Genomic DNA, 17,900 nt, shown 5'->3' on the forward strand with positions numbered 1-17,900 from the left:
AGAGGAGAGCCCCGGAAGTGCTGCTTTCAGCTCTAGGCGCCCCGCTCAAAGTTCAGAACTGCCGGGCTTCCGCGAGCTGCGGTGTTGCAAGAACAGCGGCCTGCGGCTGGAAGGCGCCTTCGGCTGCCGGAACCTTTGTTTCCAGGCCGCGGGGACGCACGGGCAGCGCACGGGACCACACCGGTAGGGCCCGAGGTCTTCCGGGGAGAGGACTGGGCGCACAGCAATGGCGATGGCGGCGGCACCGGTCTTGAAGAACTGGCGCACTACACTAGAACGGGTTGAGAAATTCGTGTCGCCGCGCTACTTTACTGACTGTAATCTCCGCGGCAGGTGTGGCCCCCTCTCTCAGGGCGCCGGCCGTCGCGTCCACGCGCCTCAGTCTTCCTTCCCAGGGGGAAACCCAAGCTGCCACCACCCGGGCTGAGGGACAAAGTGCCCGCCTGCTGCGGACATGGCAGGGACCGAGGGGAGAAGGCAGGGAGGCTGTGCTATGGGGCAACCATCGCGGAGGTCGATCAAGGGATCGCGCGTCCCACCCAACAGTGGGTCCACAGCCGGAAAGCTGGCCTCGAGCGCGTGCTCCCTGGTCCCTCTCGCCCAGGCTCTTCGGAGAAAGCTGTCCGGTGGCTGCGCTTTCCAGCTTCCTAACGCCTGAAAGACTTCCCTACCAGGAGGCAGTCCAGCAGGACTTCCGCCCTGCGCAGGTCGGCGACAGCTTCGGACCCACGTGGGTAACGAATGCCCAGTGGGTGGGTGGGGCCAGCGGACCAAAGGGATCCCCCACTCCGGGCTGGCTCATCTCTAAGGGCCATATCTACATTGTCCGCCCTCTGCACTAGATAGCCATTTGAGGCAGAGCAGCACCCTCTGCTGGGAACAGTTCCCTGGTCCCTCGGATTTCATGGAGATTCATTTTCCCCTTTCTCCCAGTCGCCGGACACCCCTTAAGAAGGGCATTGGAGGATGGATCCCAGACCTTTGACTCCTCTGCCTCTTTTCCTCACCTTACTGGACACCCCACGGCTCCTTTCTTGTTGATCAAATCTGTATACCTTGTGATGCAGATGCTTATGGAAAGTCTCAAGCCCCTACTGACCCTTAATTCAAGGAAGTACTATTTCAAAAAGGACAGGGCTTCAATCCTGAAGCCCATCTCAGTGGCTCTCTTGCAGATGGTGGACCTGTTGGTTCCGGGTGGAGCTGACTATCCCGGAGGCATGGGTTGGTCGTGAAGTTCACCTTCGCTGGGAAAGTGATGGAGAAGGTCTGGTATGGCGAGATGGGGAACCTGTCCAGGTAAGTCCTTGCCCTAGGGATAGGCATGGCCACATTTCAGCTCTGGTCTCTGGAGAAGCCACAGCTGAGTGGCTCTGCTTGCCGGGCAGTATCAGCATTTTAGGACTAAGGAGGTTGCTGCATGGGACCCTATGTAATGGGTCCCTCTCATACTGGGAAGTTAAATGGATGGCTTACGAGTGGCCATAATTAGTGCTAAACCAAACCTGGTACCAGGGGTCCCCAATTTATCAATCTTCGCCTTGCCTGGAAGAAAGAAGTGAGAGCTGGGGACTGGGTGGAGGAGCCCAGTCTCCCTCAGCTTATACTTCTCCTGAACTGTCCAAAAACCTCAGACCTGGTCTCTTCCTCCACTCCCACCAGGGTTTGACCAAAGAGGGGGAGAAGATCAGCTATATCCTGACTGACAGGCTAGAGGCAGGAGACCCCCGGAGGTGAGTGAGTCCCTGTGTCCTTGTTTACCAGGGCTGTGGGGGCGGGGACAACAATGGGTGAGGAGGAGTTGAGGCCGAGAATGATCTTGAATATGTGTCTACCTCTAACATAACCATCCTCAAATCTCAAAATTTGTTTTTTTAAAAGCAGGATCTTCTTTTCTGGCTATATAAATAACGTTTGCCTTCTTGTAAATACAGAAAAGCACAAATAAATAAATACCTCCCATTATCTACCATCTAGAGATAACCATTATTCTCATCTCAGCATTCATCTCAGGAATTTTTCTAGGCAGTTTTTACTGGTTGAGGCTATATTTCTTTGATATTTTGTATCCTGATTTTTTTTTCTTTCCATATTATAACATGGGCATTTTATGACATCATTAAAAATTATTTCTTAAACATTATGATTGTACGTTATAATATTCATTGAACACTGTATGTCTGATGCCTCCAGACACTGGAACTGTGATGGTGAGTAATGTGGTCCTCTGCAGCAAGGGGACTCATATATATAATTATAAAACTGATGAGGACTCTGAGAAAAAACACTGGGAGCTCAATGTGAGAACTCTATTCCAGATTTAGGAGAGGGGTGAGAGGAGGGTCATGGAGGGCTGCCCTGAGGAAGTTGTGTTTGCTCTCTGAAGACTAAGTAGAACAGCACCACAACCCACTATGCTGCTCCAAAGGATGACCTGCCCCATGTTAGCTGATGGGTCTTTGTTCTGGGAGATACAAACATGTTTTTAATATGCAAAGAGTGTTCTGAGACCAAGACAGAGCTTTGTAAAGACAGCAACACAATTTACAGTTCCAGACTGGGCTGCTTATTCTTGCAGACTGTGGCAGAGCTCACCATCACAGTGTGGGTCCAGGCTGCTACTACTGTGGCCTCCTCGCACACACACCTGAGGTACTATGAGAACCTTTGGGTGGTGGATCCTGGAGGTGAATGTAGAGGGGTCATCTGGATGCCTCCTTGATCCTCCTCCCCCAACCCCCCAGAGGTCTCTGCCAATCCCTTGGCCTGAGGCTGCCTCCCCACATTTGTAGCCTGACCCTCTATGTGGAAGTAGCCTGCAATGGGCTCCTAGGGGCCGGGAAGGGCAACATGATCGCAGCCCCTGACCCAGAGAAGATGTTCCAGGTGAGCCGGGCCGAGTTGGCCACGTTCCACCGGGATGTCTACAAGCTCTTGGTGGATTTGGAGCTGCTGCTGGGCATAGCCAAGGTACTTGACACCCCCACCCCACCTGTTCACTCAGTAGAACTCCAGGCAGGTTGTTTCTTGGGTCAGATAGTTGGGAGTCTGGGAATCCAGAGTAGGGAGAGTGTTTCTGCCTGCCCAAGTGTTGAGAAGATTTCTCGGTAAAGGTGGGGAGCAAGACAGTACTGAGCAGGGGTATCAGCAGGGGCAAACAGCTGAAAGTAGGGAAGAGCTCTGCTGAGAACCCTTGGGAGATCAGCCAGGGCCTAGTTCTGGAGACTCTGCTTGCTAGAAATGGGGATTAAGGGGCAGAACCCTGTTGCAGGGCCTCGGGGAGGACAACCAGCGCAGCTTCCAGGCCCTGTATACAGCCAATCAGATCGTGAACGTGTGTGACCCTGCCCAGCCTGAGACCTTTCCAGTGGCCCAGGATCTGGCCTCCAGGTTCTTTGGCCAACGTGGAGGGGACAGCCAACATACTATCCATGCCACGGGGCACTGCCACATTGATACAGGTAGCAGGGCAGCTGCTTGGGTTGGCTGGGGGAGGCAGGAGTGCCCCTGAAGCTCTGGCTGTGCCCTGGAAGCTGAGTGTGATCCTCAGCACATTCTCACCCCTCTTGGGCCTCAGTTTTCTTCATCTGTAAAATGGGGCAAGGGGGCTGGACTGTGGATTTTGCTAGGTGTGGCTTCATTTATCCTTTTAACAAAATCTGATGCCTCATGTGACTCCATGCTAAATACCGGGGGGGAGGGGGCGAGGGGGTAGAATTATAGAGACCGATGATCACAAAATATGCAGACACATTTGGTGCCATCATAGAGGGAAGTATGCGGGCCTGGAGAGCCCAGAAGAGGCACTTAACCTAGTTGGGTTGTGGGTATTCAAGAGACATGTTAGGGAGGAAGTGACTGAACTGAGTGAGAATGAATAAGGGTTTGGCAAAGTGCCCAAGTCAGAGAGGAGTGATATGGATGTAATTGAGATGGGGGCTCAAGCGCTGGAGGTTTCCTGGGGAGGATCGAGGGTTCAGTTTTGAACCTAATGAGTTTGCAGTATGTGAGGCTTATGGGAAATCCACATTTTTTTTAACAAGCTCCCCAAGGTATTGAATTCGATACAACTAAAGTTTCTGGACCACAGAGCAAAGGCTTTCTCTGCTATGCCAAGGTGTGGAGTGGAAGGTGGGGTCTCTGGGTTCATAAGGAAGGAGCTGAAGCCTAGTGGTCAGAAGTTGTAGTACTTCATGCAGGCTGACCAGGCAGGGTCCATCTTGGGAAGCTGTCTCCTCTGTCCTGGAATATCCATCAGTGTGTGTTAGGGAAAGGGTTAACCCCTGCTGCTGCTTATAGGATCCTCTCGGGGTGCCTAAACGTCAGGGAGAGGCTATTCCAGTGCACAGGGCCTCCATTTCCTGACCTGTAAAATTGACCTGGTGGCCTCCTTTCCCCAACCCGTACTTCCACCTTGTAGGAGTGGTTTGAAGTGACAGCTCAGGAGGGATGCCACAGGGCTGCAAAAGGAAAGGGACCTGGGACGAGAGGAGGGCTAGGATGACCCCAGAGGCCCAGGCTGGGCCTGGTCAGCATGTAGAGAGACAGGGTCGAAGCTGGAGATCTGTGTGGGGTTGGAGGCCTTTCCATTCTCCGTCCACTCTCCATGCCTCACCCTGCCTAGCCTGGCTCTGGCCCTACAAGGAGACCGTGCGGAAATGTGCCCGGAGCTGGGTTACAGCTGTGCAGCTCATGGAGCGGAACCCTGAGTTCATCTTTGCCTGCTCCCAGGTCAGAGGGACAGCCATATTGGGGGCACCAGGAACCCCATACGTCTAAGAGCAAGGTTCTGAGGGCTTTTCTGGCCTGGGGGGGAAGTGTTTCTCCCCACCCTCAGCTGGCCACTGGGCCCCAGATATTCAACCTTGGGTGGGGTCCTTGTCACTCCTGGTGCAACTCCTGCCCCATCTGTCTCACAGGCACAGCAGCTGCAGTGGGTGAAGAACCACTATCCTGGCCTGCATGCCCGGCTCCAGGAGTTCGCCTGCCGTGGGCAGTTTGTGCCTGTGGGGGGCACCTGGGTGGAGATGGTAAGCGCAGTCTGCACATCCTCAGCCTCAGGCCACTGTCATGGGCTTCCTTCCTTGGCTTTGTGACTTTCTGCAGGCCCTTTACACCCTTTTGTGGCAGCACTTATTAGCCCCTGGAATTCCAAGTCCTGGAAATCCAAGGGGGAGGAGGGTCTCAAGTACTGTGATGGGCTGTCTGCATCACCCAGCTTCCCTCTGGCAGATAGACAGTTGGACCTGAAATCTGGAGATGGACCCTTCCTGGGTGATGGCTGTAACCCCTGGGTCAGAGCCCTGGCTTCTCCTGATGGGGTGGGGTTGGCCTGAGCTCTTGCCCGTTCCCCATCTGGAACTGACCTTGGCTGTCTCCCTCTTCCCTCACTGCCAGGATGGGAACCTTCCCAGTGGAGAGGCCATGGTGAGGCAGTTCCTACAGGGCCAGAACTTCTTCCTGCAGGAGTTTGGGAAGATGTGCTCCCAGGTAGGCTAGGAGCTGTTGTTTTTACATGTGCTTGCAGACAGATAGGGCTAGAGCTTGACCTTGAGTGATCAGGGGCTGAGGCTGGGGCTGCTCCACCAAGAGCTCCAGTTCCTGTGCCCCAAAAGCCCTTTTCCTATAGTTCTGGCTGCCAGATACATTTGGCTACTCAGCACAGCTCCCCCAGATCATGCGCAGCTGTGGCATCACGCACTTCCTGACCCAAAAACTGAGCTGGAATTTGGTGAACTCCTTCCCGGTGAGCAGACCCCAGGGGATCATGTCAGAGTGTGCCTGAGTCCCACTTGACCTGTTCATCTCTCCCCATGCTTATTCAGGGGTCCTGAACGAACAACTCGGCCCCTATTCAGGGTCACACAAGGGGCAGGGCAGGTCTGGAAGGCCTGGCTGTGCCTCAACCCTGATGTTGGCCTTTCCTCTACCTCTGTATCCTTGCCTGAAGCACCATACCTTTTTCTGGGAGGGGCTGGATGGCTCCCGTGTGCTGGTCCACTTTCCACCTGGTGACTCATATGGGATGGAGGGCAGTGTAGAGGAGGTGAGACAGCACATAGTGGTCGAGGCGTGGGGTAAGGGAGGGAAGGGTGGAGAGGGCTGAGTGTTTTGTCCTGGGCTGACCTATGCTGACCTACCCCTGCTTATCTAGGTGCTGAAGACCGTGACCAAAAACCGGGACAAAGGGCGGACCAACCACAGTGCCTTTCTCTTTGGCTTTGGGGATGGGGGCGGTGGCCCCACTCAGACCATGGTGGACCGTTTGACCCGACTGTGCAATACAGATGGGCTGCCCAGGTCAGGCCTGGCCTGCCTGCAGCCTTCACTGAGCTGCTCACCCAGCCCTGTCCACAGCCCTTGCCTTAAGCCCTTCTTCCTGCTTAAACATTTGGCCCTACCCCTCCACTGGGCCTGTCCTGCTCTAATCCTGGACCATCGCCTTCTCCCAACTTCCACCTTGGGGGTGGAGTAAGGGAAAAGCTAAGGGTGGGAAAGGGCTTAATCTCACCAGAGAGAGAACTCTCCTGGGGTGTCCAGAACTGGCTTTATTTGGACAGGGAGCATTCCGGGTGGGGGCAGCTCCTTTCTTTAGGGTCTGGATCTCTTGTCTACTCCGGTATGGAGGAAGGGTGAGCCAGGCTTGTGGTCTTCCTCAGGGTGCAGCTGTCTTCTCCAGCACGACTCTTCTCAGCTCTGGAGAGTGACTCGGGGCAGCTGTGCACATGGGTCGGGGAGCTCTTCCTGGAGCTGCATAATGGCACCTATACCACCCACGCCCAGGTCAAGAGCTGGTCACTCAACTGAGCAAGGAGAATGTATCCTTGATCTATAGAGGGTCAGGGGAGGAAGCAGGAGACAGAGCCACCCAGATCTGCGGTGGGCGGTGGGGGAGACTTGTGTTCCAAGGAGGAGCTGAGAGGAGAGAAGTATATAAGAGCTGGGTAGGTCAGGAGCATGAAGGAGGCTTGGACTGAGGGAGGAAGACATTTGGGACACATCACCCACAAAAGGCTTAATCCAGGAGACCTTAGGGAGCCATCAAGGGTTCTGAGCCAGGGAAGGCTTTGGAAGGTATTCTGGGATGCTTGAGCAGATTCTGATACTCCCTCCCACCGGCCTGGGCTCAGATCAAGAAGGGGAACCGGGAATGTGAGCGCATCCTGCACGATGTGGAGCTGCTCAGCAGCCTGGCTCTGGCCCGCAATGTCCTGTTCCTATACCCAGCAGCCCAGCTGCAGGACCTCTGGAGGTCAGCCTGGCTCTGCCCCCTGCCACCCACCTGACCTCACCCCAGATACCTCTGTGGCTTAAGCCCCTCCCAGCTGTCATTCCTCTCACCCTTCCATCCTTCCCCATCTCTGCCCTTGGCTCCTGCAGGCTCCTGCTCCTGAACCAGTTCCATGATGTAGTGACTGGAAGCTGCATTCAGCTGGTGGCAGAGGAAGCCATGTGCCACTATGAAGGTTAGGCTGACAATATTCCCACTGCTCCCTCCAACACCCAGGGCTGAGCCTAGAGTATCCCCTGTGGGATATTTGGGTCATCTCAGACCCATTGCCCACCTGTGACCAACCAGTTTCTCCTCAGACATCCGTTCCCATGGCAACACACTGCTCAGCGCTGCAGCCGCAGCCCTGTGTGCTGGGGAGCCAGGTCCCGAGGGCCTCCTCATTGTCAACACACTGCCCTGGAACCGCACTGAAGTGTTGGCCCTGCCTAGGCCGGGTGGAGCCCACAGCCTAGGTATGAGCTGGGGAGAGGGGCTGCTACTACTGCAGGAGGGTTCAAGGCCGGACTGAGAGTCCAGGAATCCCTGGGAATCTGTGCCCTGGGGTGCTTCAGGCGGGAGAATAGCAGCAGTAGTAGTATCCATCCCCACCCCATTACCTTTAAGCAAGGCTCCTAGAAGTTGTGAGGCTACATTGATGCTCAGGCCTCATCCCCAGCCCTGGTGACAGTTCCCAGCATGGGCTATGCTCCTGCCCCCACCTCACTGCAGCCCCTGCTGCCCCAGCAGCCTGTGTTTGTCGTGCAAGAGGTGAGTGCTGGCACGCCTAGGTGGGGCTGGGGCTGTCCTGGACCATCCTTTACAACATGGGGGTCCTGAGCTCCCCAGTCTGGAGCAAGTCTTGAAGCGGGGCTGGGGCTGGGGTGGGGGGCTGTTGGTCGTGGGAAGCCCCTGCCGACTCAGTTTCAAGGCCCCTTCCTACCAAGACTGATGGTTCTGTGACTCTGGACAACGGCATCATCCGAGTGAGGCTGGACGCGACTGGCCGCCTGACATCCCTGGTGCTGGTGGCCTCTGGCAGGTGCCAACCCCTCACTGCCCTCTTCCAGTGTCTGGCAGATGGTTCCCAGACCCCTAGCCACAGCACTGCCCACAGCAGCCCACCATTGGCTCTAGTCTGGTACCCACTCATGGAGCAGGGTAGGCTGGACTAGGAGACCCCTGTGCCCTGGGCCTACTCACCCTAGTTACACCCCACCTCAAGCAGCTGGAGAGACCAAGGTCATATAGTTTCATCTCCTTTCAGGGAGACCATTGCTGAGGGTGCTGTGGGGAACCAGTTCGTGCTGTTTGACGATGTTCCCCTATATTGGGACGCTTGGGACGTAATGGACTACCACCTGGAGACACGGTGCGGGCGGAACTTGGGGTGGTAGTGGTAGGCGTCCTGGTCTATTGCTCCCCCCCCCTCCCCAATTAGTTGACCCTGGCTTAGCTCCTCCCACTCCTATCCACAGGAAGCCAGTGCTGGGACAGGCAGGGACCCTGGCAGTGGGAACTGAGGGTGGTGTGCGGGGCAGCGCCTGGTTCCTGCTGCAGATCAGCCCCAACAGTCGGCTCAGCCAGGAAGTTGTACTGGATGTCGGCTGCCCCTATGTCCGCTTCCACACTGAGGTAGCAGAGGGTAGGGTGGCTGGTAAAGACGGGCCAGCCCCAGGCCTGTGTGTCTTTCCCTCCCCTCACTCTTTTACTACCACCCCAGGTGCACTGGCACGAGGCCCACAAGTTCCTGAAGGTGGAGTTCCCTGCCCGTGTGCGGAGCCCCCAGGCCACCTATGAGATCCAGTTTGGGCACCTGCAGAGGCCTACCCACTACAACACCTCTTGGGACTGGGCTCGATTTGAGGTCTGACATGGGTAGGGTAGGGGGTTTGGATCCACCCAGGCTTAGAGACTAGTTGTGTGGATTGGGGTGAGGAGGAGGAGGAAGAATATTTGCTAGTTCCGAAAGTGTGCCAGTCATTGTGCTAAATGCTTTATGTTTAGTTTGATACTTGTGCCCATTTGGTGGGGTACGTACTCTTCTTACCATTTCACTAATGAGGTACTGAGGCTTAGAAAGTTTGGGTGGTGTGTCCAGGGACTCTTATTGTGAGAGCTGGAATTCAGTCTGGGGTCCTGGTGCTTGCTCTCACTCTAGTGAGAGGAGCTCAGGAGCATAAAAAGGAGCAGGGGACACGAGGTGGGCCTCATTTGCCTCCAGGTGTGGGCTCACCGCTGGATGGATCTGTCAGAGCACGGCTTTGGGCTGGCCTTGCTCAATGACTGCAAGTATGGCGCATCAGTGCGAGGCAATGTCCTCAGCCTTTCTCTGTGAGTAGGGTACCTGCTGTGTCTGGAGGCTGGCATTGGGGCGCAGGTCTTCCCTAGCCAGAACTCCAGCCCAGCTCATTCCTCCTACTCGCCAGCTTGCGGGCACCTAAGGCTCCCGACGCCACTGCCGACATGGGGCGCCACGAGTTCACCTATGCGTTGATGCCACACAAGGGTGAGTGCTGCTGCGTCCCTTCGCTGCCCTTTTCTGAGCCTCGGTTTCTCCAGTGGTCAATGGAGAAACAGCAGCGCGGTACCCCTACCCCCATTTCCACTACGTGTTCCTTTCCGGCCCAGGCTCCCTCCAGGACGCTGGCGTTATCCGTGCAGCCTACAGCCTCAATTTTCCACTGTTGGTGCTGCCCACCCCGGGCCCGGCGCCATCTACTTCCTGGAGCGCTTTCTCAGTGTCCTCCCCTGCGGTTGTGCTGGAGACGGTCAAGAAGGCAAGGGGCGGAATGGGGCGGGGTCCAGGCTGGGTCTGTCCTGGGTCCCGCCCACCACCCACCGCCTACCTCCTTCCGCCTACCTCCTTCCGCAGGCAGAGACTAGTCCCCAGCGCCACACGCTGGTCCTCAGGCTGTATGAGGCCCATGGCAGCCATGTGGACTGCTGGCTGCACACATCGCTGCCAGTTCAGGAGGCTGTCCTGTGAGTGGGGTGCTGGGTGGGAGGTGGGAGTCCTGCCCTCGCAGGGTCCTCATGGCCCCTCCTGTTCTCCAGCTGCGACCTCCTGGAAAGGCGTGACCCTGCTGGCTACCTGCCCCTTAGGGATGCCCGCCTGAAGCTCACCTTTTCTCCCTTCCAAGTGCGGTCCCTGTTGCTTGTGCTGCAGCCCCCATCGACCTATACTCCCTAGGGTTACATTTTGGAAGACTAGTTTCTGCCTCCCCAGCCCGAAGCAAGAATGAGGAGCCTCCTGAACAATAAATCCTTGGCTCAGGAACCCTGCTGGTAGCTCTCTTTCTGTCCCTTTTCAGCCCATCCTCTTTTCGCAGGCATTTGGGGGCAGGGACAAAATCTAAGGTAATCTGTGTGCAGGGTCTGGGTTGCAGCCCCTGTTAGAGTGGGTATACCGATTATCACAAGTTGACTAAGAGCATGAGATAAACTCCTCCCCTGTGTGTGTGGCGGAGAGGGCGGAGTGGCTGGGTAGGTTCCAGCTGGCCCTCACTGGGAGGGGAACACTGACTGACTAGTCAGGGCCAGGCTGAGGAGCAACCATAGGCCCAGATGGAATCCTAGACTGGAGGAGCTATGGAGCCTGGGCTGCCTGGGGCTGGGGTCTCTGCACTACCTCTGAGGGGCTGTCTCTGCAGAGGCAGACTGTCCCCTGCGAGCCAGGACCTTAAGGACTGGGCTAGGGCTCAGTTTCCCTTGCTGAGGAGGTAGCCCTCCTGTCCTCAGGGCCAGGCAACAGGCCCTCCTAACTTGGACATCTGAGGCCTGCAGCCAGCCCAAGAAGTTCATCAATTTATGAAAAATAATAATAAAACAGCATCTTTTACATGGGCTTAAAAAATGGGGAAGGTGGAGTAAAATTAAAAACATAGTTGTGTAGGTAACAGCAATAGGGCCATAGGTATCCAATCTCCTCAACTACTTCCTGCTTCTAGGAAGCCACACACAGGCCCCCAGATCCAGGACAAGGCAGCAGGATGGGGTAGATGCAAGTAAGGAGATCCTATTAAGAGGCTGAGGTTCCCTCCGTCTCCAAAGATGAGGTGTCAGCCTTGATCCTTTGGGGTCTGCATAAGCCTGGAAAGAGGACAGGTGAGGTGGCAGCTCAGACCCCAGGCTGAGGACTGCCCCTACAGCCTCCTTTCCTTCCTCTCTCCTTTGTCCATACTACCATCCTTTCCTCCTAGAGAGCACCTTTTAGTGGTACCCCAGAGGAGGAGGAGGAGGAAGGCCCACCTGAAGCCTGTCGTCCCCTCCTCTTCCTTTTCTCAGTGATTTGGGATACTTCTGAGTCCTTTTGGAGGCTGGTCCTCTTGGGCTGCTGGGCTGTAGTTTGCTCAGGAAGGCCTCTCCGTGTCCTTCGTGTCTTGGAAGGGGCCTTGCTAGGGGGTGGAGGGTCCTGAGTGGAGAAGACACAGATTCCTTAGGGGCTCAGAAAGCAGTTCAGAGGAATGAAAGGCAGCTGCCCCAAAGCCTAGCCTGGGAGGTGTGGCCAGGGCAGCAGAAAGTACAGGAAGGAGTTAGGAGCAGGGAGCCATACCTCCATTTTGTCCTCAGGACTCTGCTGTGCTCCCTTGGATTTCTTTTTGTGGGACCTGCCCCCTGCAGGACAGTGATGCTGGGGTTACAAGGTCCTATGGCCTCGGGCCCTTTCTCCAGTCTCCCACTCTCCCATTCTGGGATGACACCCAGGGTTGGAGTGGGGACTGGAGACTGCTGCAGCCCTTGCAGGCAACTCATCCTTTCTGCATTCTTTGCTTACTACATTAGGAGTAGCTTACCTTTGGGTGCCAGAGGTCCAGGATCCCCCTAAAATGGAATGGGGAGAATTCACAAATCTGCCAGTTTGGGGCAGGGATTTTTTCCTTGGAGAGGCAGGATTTGTGTTTGTCCTTCCAGGTCAATATAGCTCCTCTCCTAGGAAGCCTCTTTGACCCTCCCTGCCAGGTCAGAACCAACATCAAGACCACCCTGCCTTGGGCTGTTCCACTAGCTGGGACCCTGGGACTCAAAGGATGGGAGGGGCATAACATAGGGAAGGCTTAGACCCTCAGGGACAGTGTGATCCTTGGGAGCACAAACAGAGACCCTAGCTCCTGCCTGGCTCTGACCTCAAGTCTTTCCACCACACCTGTTTCTGTTTGCCTGGGTGAACATTAGGGCCCAAACCTGGAACCAGATGGTGCGGCCGTGCCGGTCCCGAAGGGAGCTCATGCCTGCCATGCCATAGCACTGCAGCCAGGCTCGAAAAGCCGCAAAGTCCTCCTCTCCACTCTCCTGACCATAGCCCTTGCCCCCTGTGGACAGAGAAACCAGGCAGAGGTCAGACTCAGGCTGTTAGGAGTAGGAGCCTGATGAATCAGAGGCCAAGGCTTGTGTCTTCCCAACTCTGGGCCGTGGCTTGCCCATCCTGGAGTGGGGTTAAGAATCCTTGCCTTGCCTATCAACTGAGGAGGACTAGTCCATTTAGCAAGAACTAGGTCTACAAACTTCCATTCCCCAGGCAAGGAACAAGGCCAGAGAACGGGAGCAACTGTCCCACGGTTACACGACATGCCGAAGCAGAGGTAGTTGGCCATCTTTGTCTCTTGAGCCTCACCCAGCTGGATCACTTCCTTGGGCACTAAGTGGCACAGCTCCAGTAGGTCTGGGTTCTGCAGCTTGGACCTGATCTTCTGGCTCAGGGTCAGCTCTGGGCTCTGAAGAAGGGACACAGGCAGGGCCTGGCTGTCAGCATGAGGCAGGGCCACTCAGAAGGCAGCTGATCCCCCAGGGAGCAGATCCTCTCTGAGCTTGGCAGGACTGAAGAGATGGTTATCCGCACCACCCCTGCCCCCATCCCTTAATACACACATTATAGAGCAGAGGAATCAGGCTTGAAGCCCAGAAAGGACCTGCTTGAGTTACACTGGAGACACTTGACCCAGGACCTTTGCTGGTCCTCACTAATAGGTGCATGCCTCCCTCACTGCATCCTCACCAGCCTACGCTGCTGCAGAGCCTCCAGAACTGTGCGGGCCTTCTCGAAGGGGGGTATCTTCAGCCTACAGTGGGATGGAGAGAGAGAGCCATCCTAAGCAATGTGGAATGTGGACACACCCAGTCCACCCCTAGCCCTTTTGCCCATGGCCTGCCTGCTGACCGGTACAGAATCTCTGCCCGCAGATAGTTGCCAATGCCATTGAAGAATCTCTGGTCCAAGAGGGCCTCACAGATGGGCCGATCAAAGGCCTTGTCCACTAGGTTTCGTAACACATTCTCCCTGGAGGGATATAGTCTGGGCACATGAGAGCCATTCTGCCCTCCCATCCCCTCACCTTGCCATGGGCTTGGGGAGAGGAGCTAGAGGAACCTGTTCCTGGTGCAAGGGGAAGGAAATTGAGAGTCCCAGTTCCCCTTTTCCCAGCCTCAGTGCTATTGGCAAGAGAATCTCAGTTTTCCTGTCTGTTAAATGGGAACAACAACATGGGATTTTAATTCATTACAAAAAGTGAAAATTTCTGATCCAAAGCAACGGGTTCATGGGAACACACGTGAGTCTATCTGTTGTGTGTATACCACCAGAGTACCTCAGACTCCAGGCATTTTTAAGAGCAAAGTGAACACAAGACCTCAGGAGTGCCTGCAGTCTGGAGCTCCCTGACCAGGACTTCTGGGTAGTTAGATAGGAGTTGACATGGTGGGGTCAATTCTTCTCAAGACCTGAAGATTTCAAGAAGGCTGGTACTCTCTCTGTAGCAGGTGTGTGGGGGCAAGTCCTGGCAAATGAGAGCCCTAACAGCCCCCGTCCCACTTTCAAGGCCATGAGTCTCTCTTCACCACATGAAGAACAAATACATCTTACTTTTTTATGGAAGAGGGTCATGTCAAGACCGATGGACCTGAGAAGCACATACAATAGGGGACCTGAAGAGAGTTTTGAGATAAAAGAATGGAAGCTTAGCCTGGTTGGCCAGCTCCCTTAGAGGTGCAAATCCCCACAGGCTCCTCAGCTAAAGGACTAAGAAAACCAAAATGCTCATCATGTGAGAGAAACTTAAGAGCCGGTTGACAAAGAGTCGACTTGTGGCATGACTCCCCAGGAGAGGTGATAACGGAAGAATTCAGGACCACTGATATTTTCCTGGGGGTGCACTTAGGGTTATGCCTAGGAAGGCCAGGAGTCAACTGCCTTCTGTGACACTAGACACCCTGACCCACCCCAATAGGCAGCCCATTCTCCTAAAGTGGGCTGTCCTTAAGTAAAGGAGGGTCTGCCAGATCTGCTCCAGGCCTTTATGTGTTGAGATTATGTCAGTTTAAATGCTTTCCCTCTATAGGTTTGTATGTCTGGCTCTCAGGCAGGCCTCAGCTCAAATGTCACCTCCTAGAGTGGCCTTTCCTAATGCCCCCTACATCCTGGCCAAAAGTCATTCTCTCCTTTCTGGATTTTTCTTCAGGCATGTGTCTATTTGAATTTATCTAGTTTTTTTCCTTGTTCTTCCTGCCCTGCCTGAACTTCAGCTCTGGTAGCAGAGGCCACATCCATCTTGATCATTGCGGTATCCCCAGCACCTAGAACAGAGCCTGCATGAAGCGGGGATTCATACACATTTTCTCTTTAGAGGAAGGGAAGTGGCTGACACTGCCATCTTACGTGACCTGCATCACATCCCAGGTAGGGCTGTTACCTCTCCCACAGGCAGGAGACAGTCAGAGAGGAGACCACAGGACACAGACCAGTGGGTAGGCAGAATGTGGGAGACCACATTCAGAAACCATGTCAGGCAGTCCCCTCCCCACTGCCTTGAGGCTTCCTTCCCACTCAGCCTCCCTTTTATGTTAAAGCCCTCTACCTTTCTTCTTAGCCTCCTAAGGGCACCAAGAAGTAGTGTGGGGTGCTGATCCAACCTCAGCATTGACACTAACTGGTCATGTGCTCAGGGCATGCCTACCCATCCACATTTTGCCCCCAAATCCTACTACGTCAGTTTTGGGTTTCCACATCCATTAGCTTGGAGCTGTCCTCAGGGAAGTACACTGTCTTAGTACAGAGGAAGGGACTGAGGCTCAGAAGGGGCTGGGATTGGCCACTGAGGCACTAATAGAGCCAGGCCCAGAGCCCAGGGCTGTGTTCATTACACCTGGTGCTGACCTACCTGAACTGTTCGTACTCCAGCAAGACACATGGCCCACGGCCTGGCTGCCACTTTCCTCCAAGCTCCCAGTGGCCGAAGCGGCGGATGTCCACAAAGCAGAGGGCAAGTCGGGGCCCAGGTGGAGCTGTGTAAAAGCGCAGATGAGCATGGGGCGGCAGCGCATCACTGGGGGCTAGCTGGAAGGAGCCGGACATGCCAAAGCGGAAGACAAGAGCCAGTGGCTCCTGTAGGGGCTGAGCCCCAGGCAAGGGGCTCAGTGTCAGGCGCAGCTCCTTGCCACGGGCTAAGGCTGAGATGTGGTAGGCACTGCTCTCAAAGGGCACCTCAGGGTTGCGGCTGATGGGTGACTTTTCCACACACCCACCAAACACCAGACCCCTGCATGACTCGTTCACAAAGTGGCTGGCAAGATGCAGCTCAGGTCCCTCAGGCATTCTGTGTGAGGAATGGCCAGGCCCTGTTGGGGAAGGATAACAGCAAATTGGGCCAGGCGTGCACTTTGTGAGGTAGGAATTATGACCCACATTTTACAGAGGAGGGCCCTGAGGATTATAGGGGACCATGGGCAGCTGGGATTGGCAGGAAAGTCAGCTGGCCTGAAAATGGTGGGAAAGCCCAGGGCACTGGGAGCTCAGGCTAGGAAAGGGTGACTGACTTGCTCATTAACACCTTCCATGGGCTTCCATACTGTTGCTGCTTTCAGAATAAAGTCCAGATCCTTCCAGGGCCTACACTGCCATCTTCTTTCCTCCCAGGCTCCCCCTCACTCATGTGCCCCAAGCACACTGCTCTTCTTTCCATCCTCATGCCTATGCCCCTGCTGTCCCCTCAGTCTGAGAACACTTGAGCCACCCTCCCTGACCACCCTTCCTAGTTAGCGTGCCCTCCCCCCACCCCAGACACACGTTTTCTTGTTTTTATGGCACTCCCAAATCTGAAATTGTCTTATTGTCTGTTATCTGCCTCTACCTCCACTCCCACCCCAATGGAAGCTCAGCTTGGTCATCACCCCACAGAAACTTCATCTGTGGTTGCCACAACCACTGAGGGGATGAGCCTGACCCGGCCTGGGAGTTGGAAGCTGGGGAAACTAACACAAAGAGACTCAGCTGGAAGTGAGGCTGAGTCAGGGCTGGAGCGAGGACAAGAGGAGGGGATGCAAGTGCCTGCGCTGGAGCCAGGTCCCCAGGGCTGCGAGGGAGAACAGAGGCTCCAGAAGAGTCTCCACGAGCTCCAGGCCAAGGTCCAAGCCAGATGAAGCCACACCCAGTCACTGCTCAGGTAGGAGGGGAACACACTCCACCTTTCCCTAACCCTGCCCTCTCGGAGCGGTTGAAGACCTTGCGGCTTCCCTCTCCTACCCCGGAAGCGGAGGGATCAAAGGCGCAGGTGTTGTGGGACAGAAGGGGAGTTTATCCGGAGCAGACACCTTTCCCCTCCCCCAACTCCGTTCTGCGGGAAAAGGTGACAGTCCAAATTTCTAATTCCGCGAGAAGCAGGCGCTCTGTGGCTGGCTCCCCCAACCCTCACCACTCGCCCCCGCTGCCTGTCCCTCATACACCCTGACTCCGTTCCTCCCCAAGGCCCGCAAATCCCATCCTCCCCTCAGCTCTGCGGTACACATGGCCGGTGCCGTGCCCCGCCCCGGGGTACCTGCTCCCCGCGCCCACCAAACTTCAGCCACTTAGGAGTTACTTTCGCGGGCGGAGCCACGCCGAAGAGCACAGTGGGAGCTGCAGTCACTGCTACAGTTTCCGCTGGAAAGTGTAGTTCCTCAGGCAGGAGCAGAGGTCTTCAGGGTGAGGTCCCCGAGCTGGAGGTTCCGAGGTGTGGGAAAGGCTTTGGGGCAGTCAGAGGGCTGGGAGATGGCGCCAGCGGGATCTGGGGTCAAGTCCGCGGTCCCACTTCGCAACTAACTGTCTGTGGCTGGGGAAATCACCAGGGTAGTGACCCGGTCGGCACTCTGAGCACGAAAACAGCAGGCACATTCCAATGCAGATGTACGCAGAGAGTGCGCAGGTGCGCAGTAAACGCAGGCCCTGGGGACCATGTGATGGCCCTAAATATCAACGCACAGACGAAACATAAACAAACATCATCACCACCTGCGTGTGGGAAGTGCAGCCAAGCAACAAAAAACAGGGGCCCTAGAAGCAGAACCCACATCAGATGGTTCTGTAGGGGAGTGAATTTCTGCAGTGAAATTTAGGCTGATACCGCGGAAGAGCCGGCAAAGAGTGGGGACAAGACAGCATGCCAGGTGGAAGGGAAGACCCTCGCACATGCCTGGAGGAAGGAAAGCAATTGGCCCATTCAAAGAAGGCCTGCCTGTGTAGCTGGGTAAATGCTGGGAGGTAAGAACAGACACACAAGCAAAGCCAAGTCAGGTCAGGTCTCAGTATTCTGTAAGGAGTTTGCATTTCATCCTGTGTTCCTGCCCCAGAGCCATGATCTACCCCTTTCATATTAGGACTTCT

The 17,900-nt window shown here is 55.5% G+C and overlaps 2 protein-coding genes across 21 annotated transcripts; one reads left to right on the forward strand and one right to left on the reverse strand.

The window, feature by feature from the left end:
• Positions 1 to 55: 55 nt before the first annotated feature.
• On the forward strand, positions 56 to 10,550 carry MAN2C1 (mannosidase alpha class 2C member 1). Of its 18 annotated transcripts, none has more exons than XM_036218114.1 (26): positions 75 to 333; positions 605 to 730; positions 1,176 to 1,299; positions 1,663 to 1,733; positions 2,793 to 2,970; positions 3,272 to 3,461; positions 4,920 to 5,030; positions 5,233 to 5,294; positions 5,398 to 5,490; positions 5,630 to 5,746; positions 5,951 to 6,046; positions 6,155 to 6,300; positions 6,660 to 6,783; positions 7,131 to 7,252; positions 7,381 to 7,466; positions 7,591 to 7,746; positions 7,950 to 8,041; positions 8,218 to 8,312; positions 8,538 to 8,642; positions 8,749 to 8,905; positions 8,994 to 9,137; positions 9,495 to 9,604; positions 9,700 to 9,779; positions 9,902 to 10,050; positions 10,146 to 10,255; positions 10,328 to 10,550. In XM_036218114.1, the coding sequence occupies exons 1-26, from the start codon at positions 227 to 229 to the stop codon at positions 10,461 to 10,463; spliced, it is 3,087 nt and encodes a 1,028-aa protein (XP_036074007.1). In that variant the 5' UTR covers positions 75 to 226; the 3' UTR covers positions 10,464 to 10,550. The 18 variants fall into 18 exon arrangements, 17 of the variants coding, with proteins under 17 accessions (XP_036074017.1, XP_036074006.1, XP_036074008.1 ...); XM_016144105.2 differs by lacking the exon at positions 5,233 to 5,294 and adding an exon at positions 4,625 to 4,731 and having other exon boundaries at positions 76 to 333; positions 7,937 to 8,041; positions 8,180 to 8,312; XM_016144100.2 differs by lacking the exon at positions 5,233 to 5,294 and adding an exon at positions 4,625 to 4,731 and having other exon boundaries at positions 81 to 333.
• A 514-nt stretch (positions 10,551 to 11,064) lies between these two features.
• Positions 11,065 to 17,472, reverse strand: NEIL1 (nei like DNA glycosylase 1). Of its 3 annotated transcripts, none has more exons than XM_016144116.2 (10): positions 17,119 to 17,472; positions 15,424 to 15,880; positions 13,428 to 13,547; positions 13,266 to 13,329; positions 12,885 to 12,984; positions 12,455 to 12,582; positions 12,067 to 12,094; positions 11,826 to 11,887; positions 11,522 to 11,684; positions 11,065 to 11,362 (listed from the first exon to the last, which is right to left on the reverse strand). In XM_016144116.2, the coding sequence occupies exons 2-10, from the start codon at positions 15,855 to 15,857 to the stop codon at positions 11,292 to 11,294; spliced, it is 1,170 nt and encodes a 389-aa protein (XP_015999602.2). In that variant the 5' UTR covers positions 15,858 to 15,880; positions 17,119 to 17,472; the 3' UTR covers positions 11,065 to 11,291. The 3 variants fall into 3 exon arrangements, with proteins under 3 accessions (XP_015999602.2, XP_015999601.2, XP_015999603.2); XM_016144115.2 differs by having other exon boundaries at positions 17,077 to 17,472; XM_016144117.2 differs by lacking the exon at positions 13,428 to 13,547 and having other exon boundaries at positions 15,424 to 17,472.
• Between the last annotated feature and the right edge of the window lie 428 nt (positions 17,473 to 17,900).

Source organism: Rousettus aegyptiacus, unplaced genomic scaffold (assembly GCF_014176215.1).
Source record: "Rousettus aegyptiacus isolate mRouAeg1 unplaced genomic scaffold, mRouAeg1.p scaffold_m13_p_3, whole genome shotgun sequence".
In the NCBI taxonomy this organism is placed as follows: Eukaryota; Metazoa; Chordata; class Mammalia; order Chiroptera; family Pteropodidae; genus Rousettus; species Rousettus aegyptiacus.

What these genes read in the sequence shown, in the direction of transcription:
- MAN2C1 (XM_036218111.1), top strand. Translation starts at nt 227, where the DNA reads ATGGCGATGGCGGCGGCACCGGTCTTGAAGAACTGGCGCACTACACTA. An exon ending in TGCTGCTGGGCATAGCCAAG is followed by an intron (nt 2,971 to 4,624) that starts GTACTTGACACC and finishes CACCCTGCCTAG; the next exon opens with CCTGGCTCTGGCCCTACAAG. An exon ending in GGGACTGGGCTCGATTTGAG is followed by an intron (nt 9,138 to 9,494) that starts GTCTGACATGGG and finishes ATTTGCCTCCAG; the next exon opens with GTGTGGGCTCACCGCTGGAT.
- NEIL1 (XM_016144116.2), bottom strand. Translation starts at nt 15,857, where the DNA reads ATGCCTGAGGGACCTGAGCTGCATCTTGCCAGCCACTTTGTGAACGAG. An exon ending in CTGGAGTACGAACAGTTCAG is followed by an intron (nt 13,548 to 15,423) that starts GTAGGTCAGCAC and finishes ATATCCCTCCAG; the next exon opens with GGAGAATGTGTTACGAAACC. An exon ending in GTCCTGAGGACAAAATGGAG is followed by an intron (nt 11,685 to 11,825) that starts GTATGGCTCCCT and finishes TTCTCCACTCAG; the next exon opens with GACCCTCCACCCCCTAGCAA.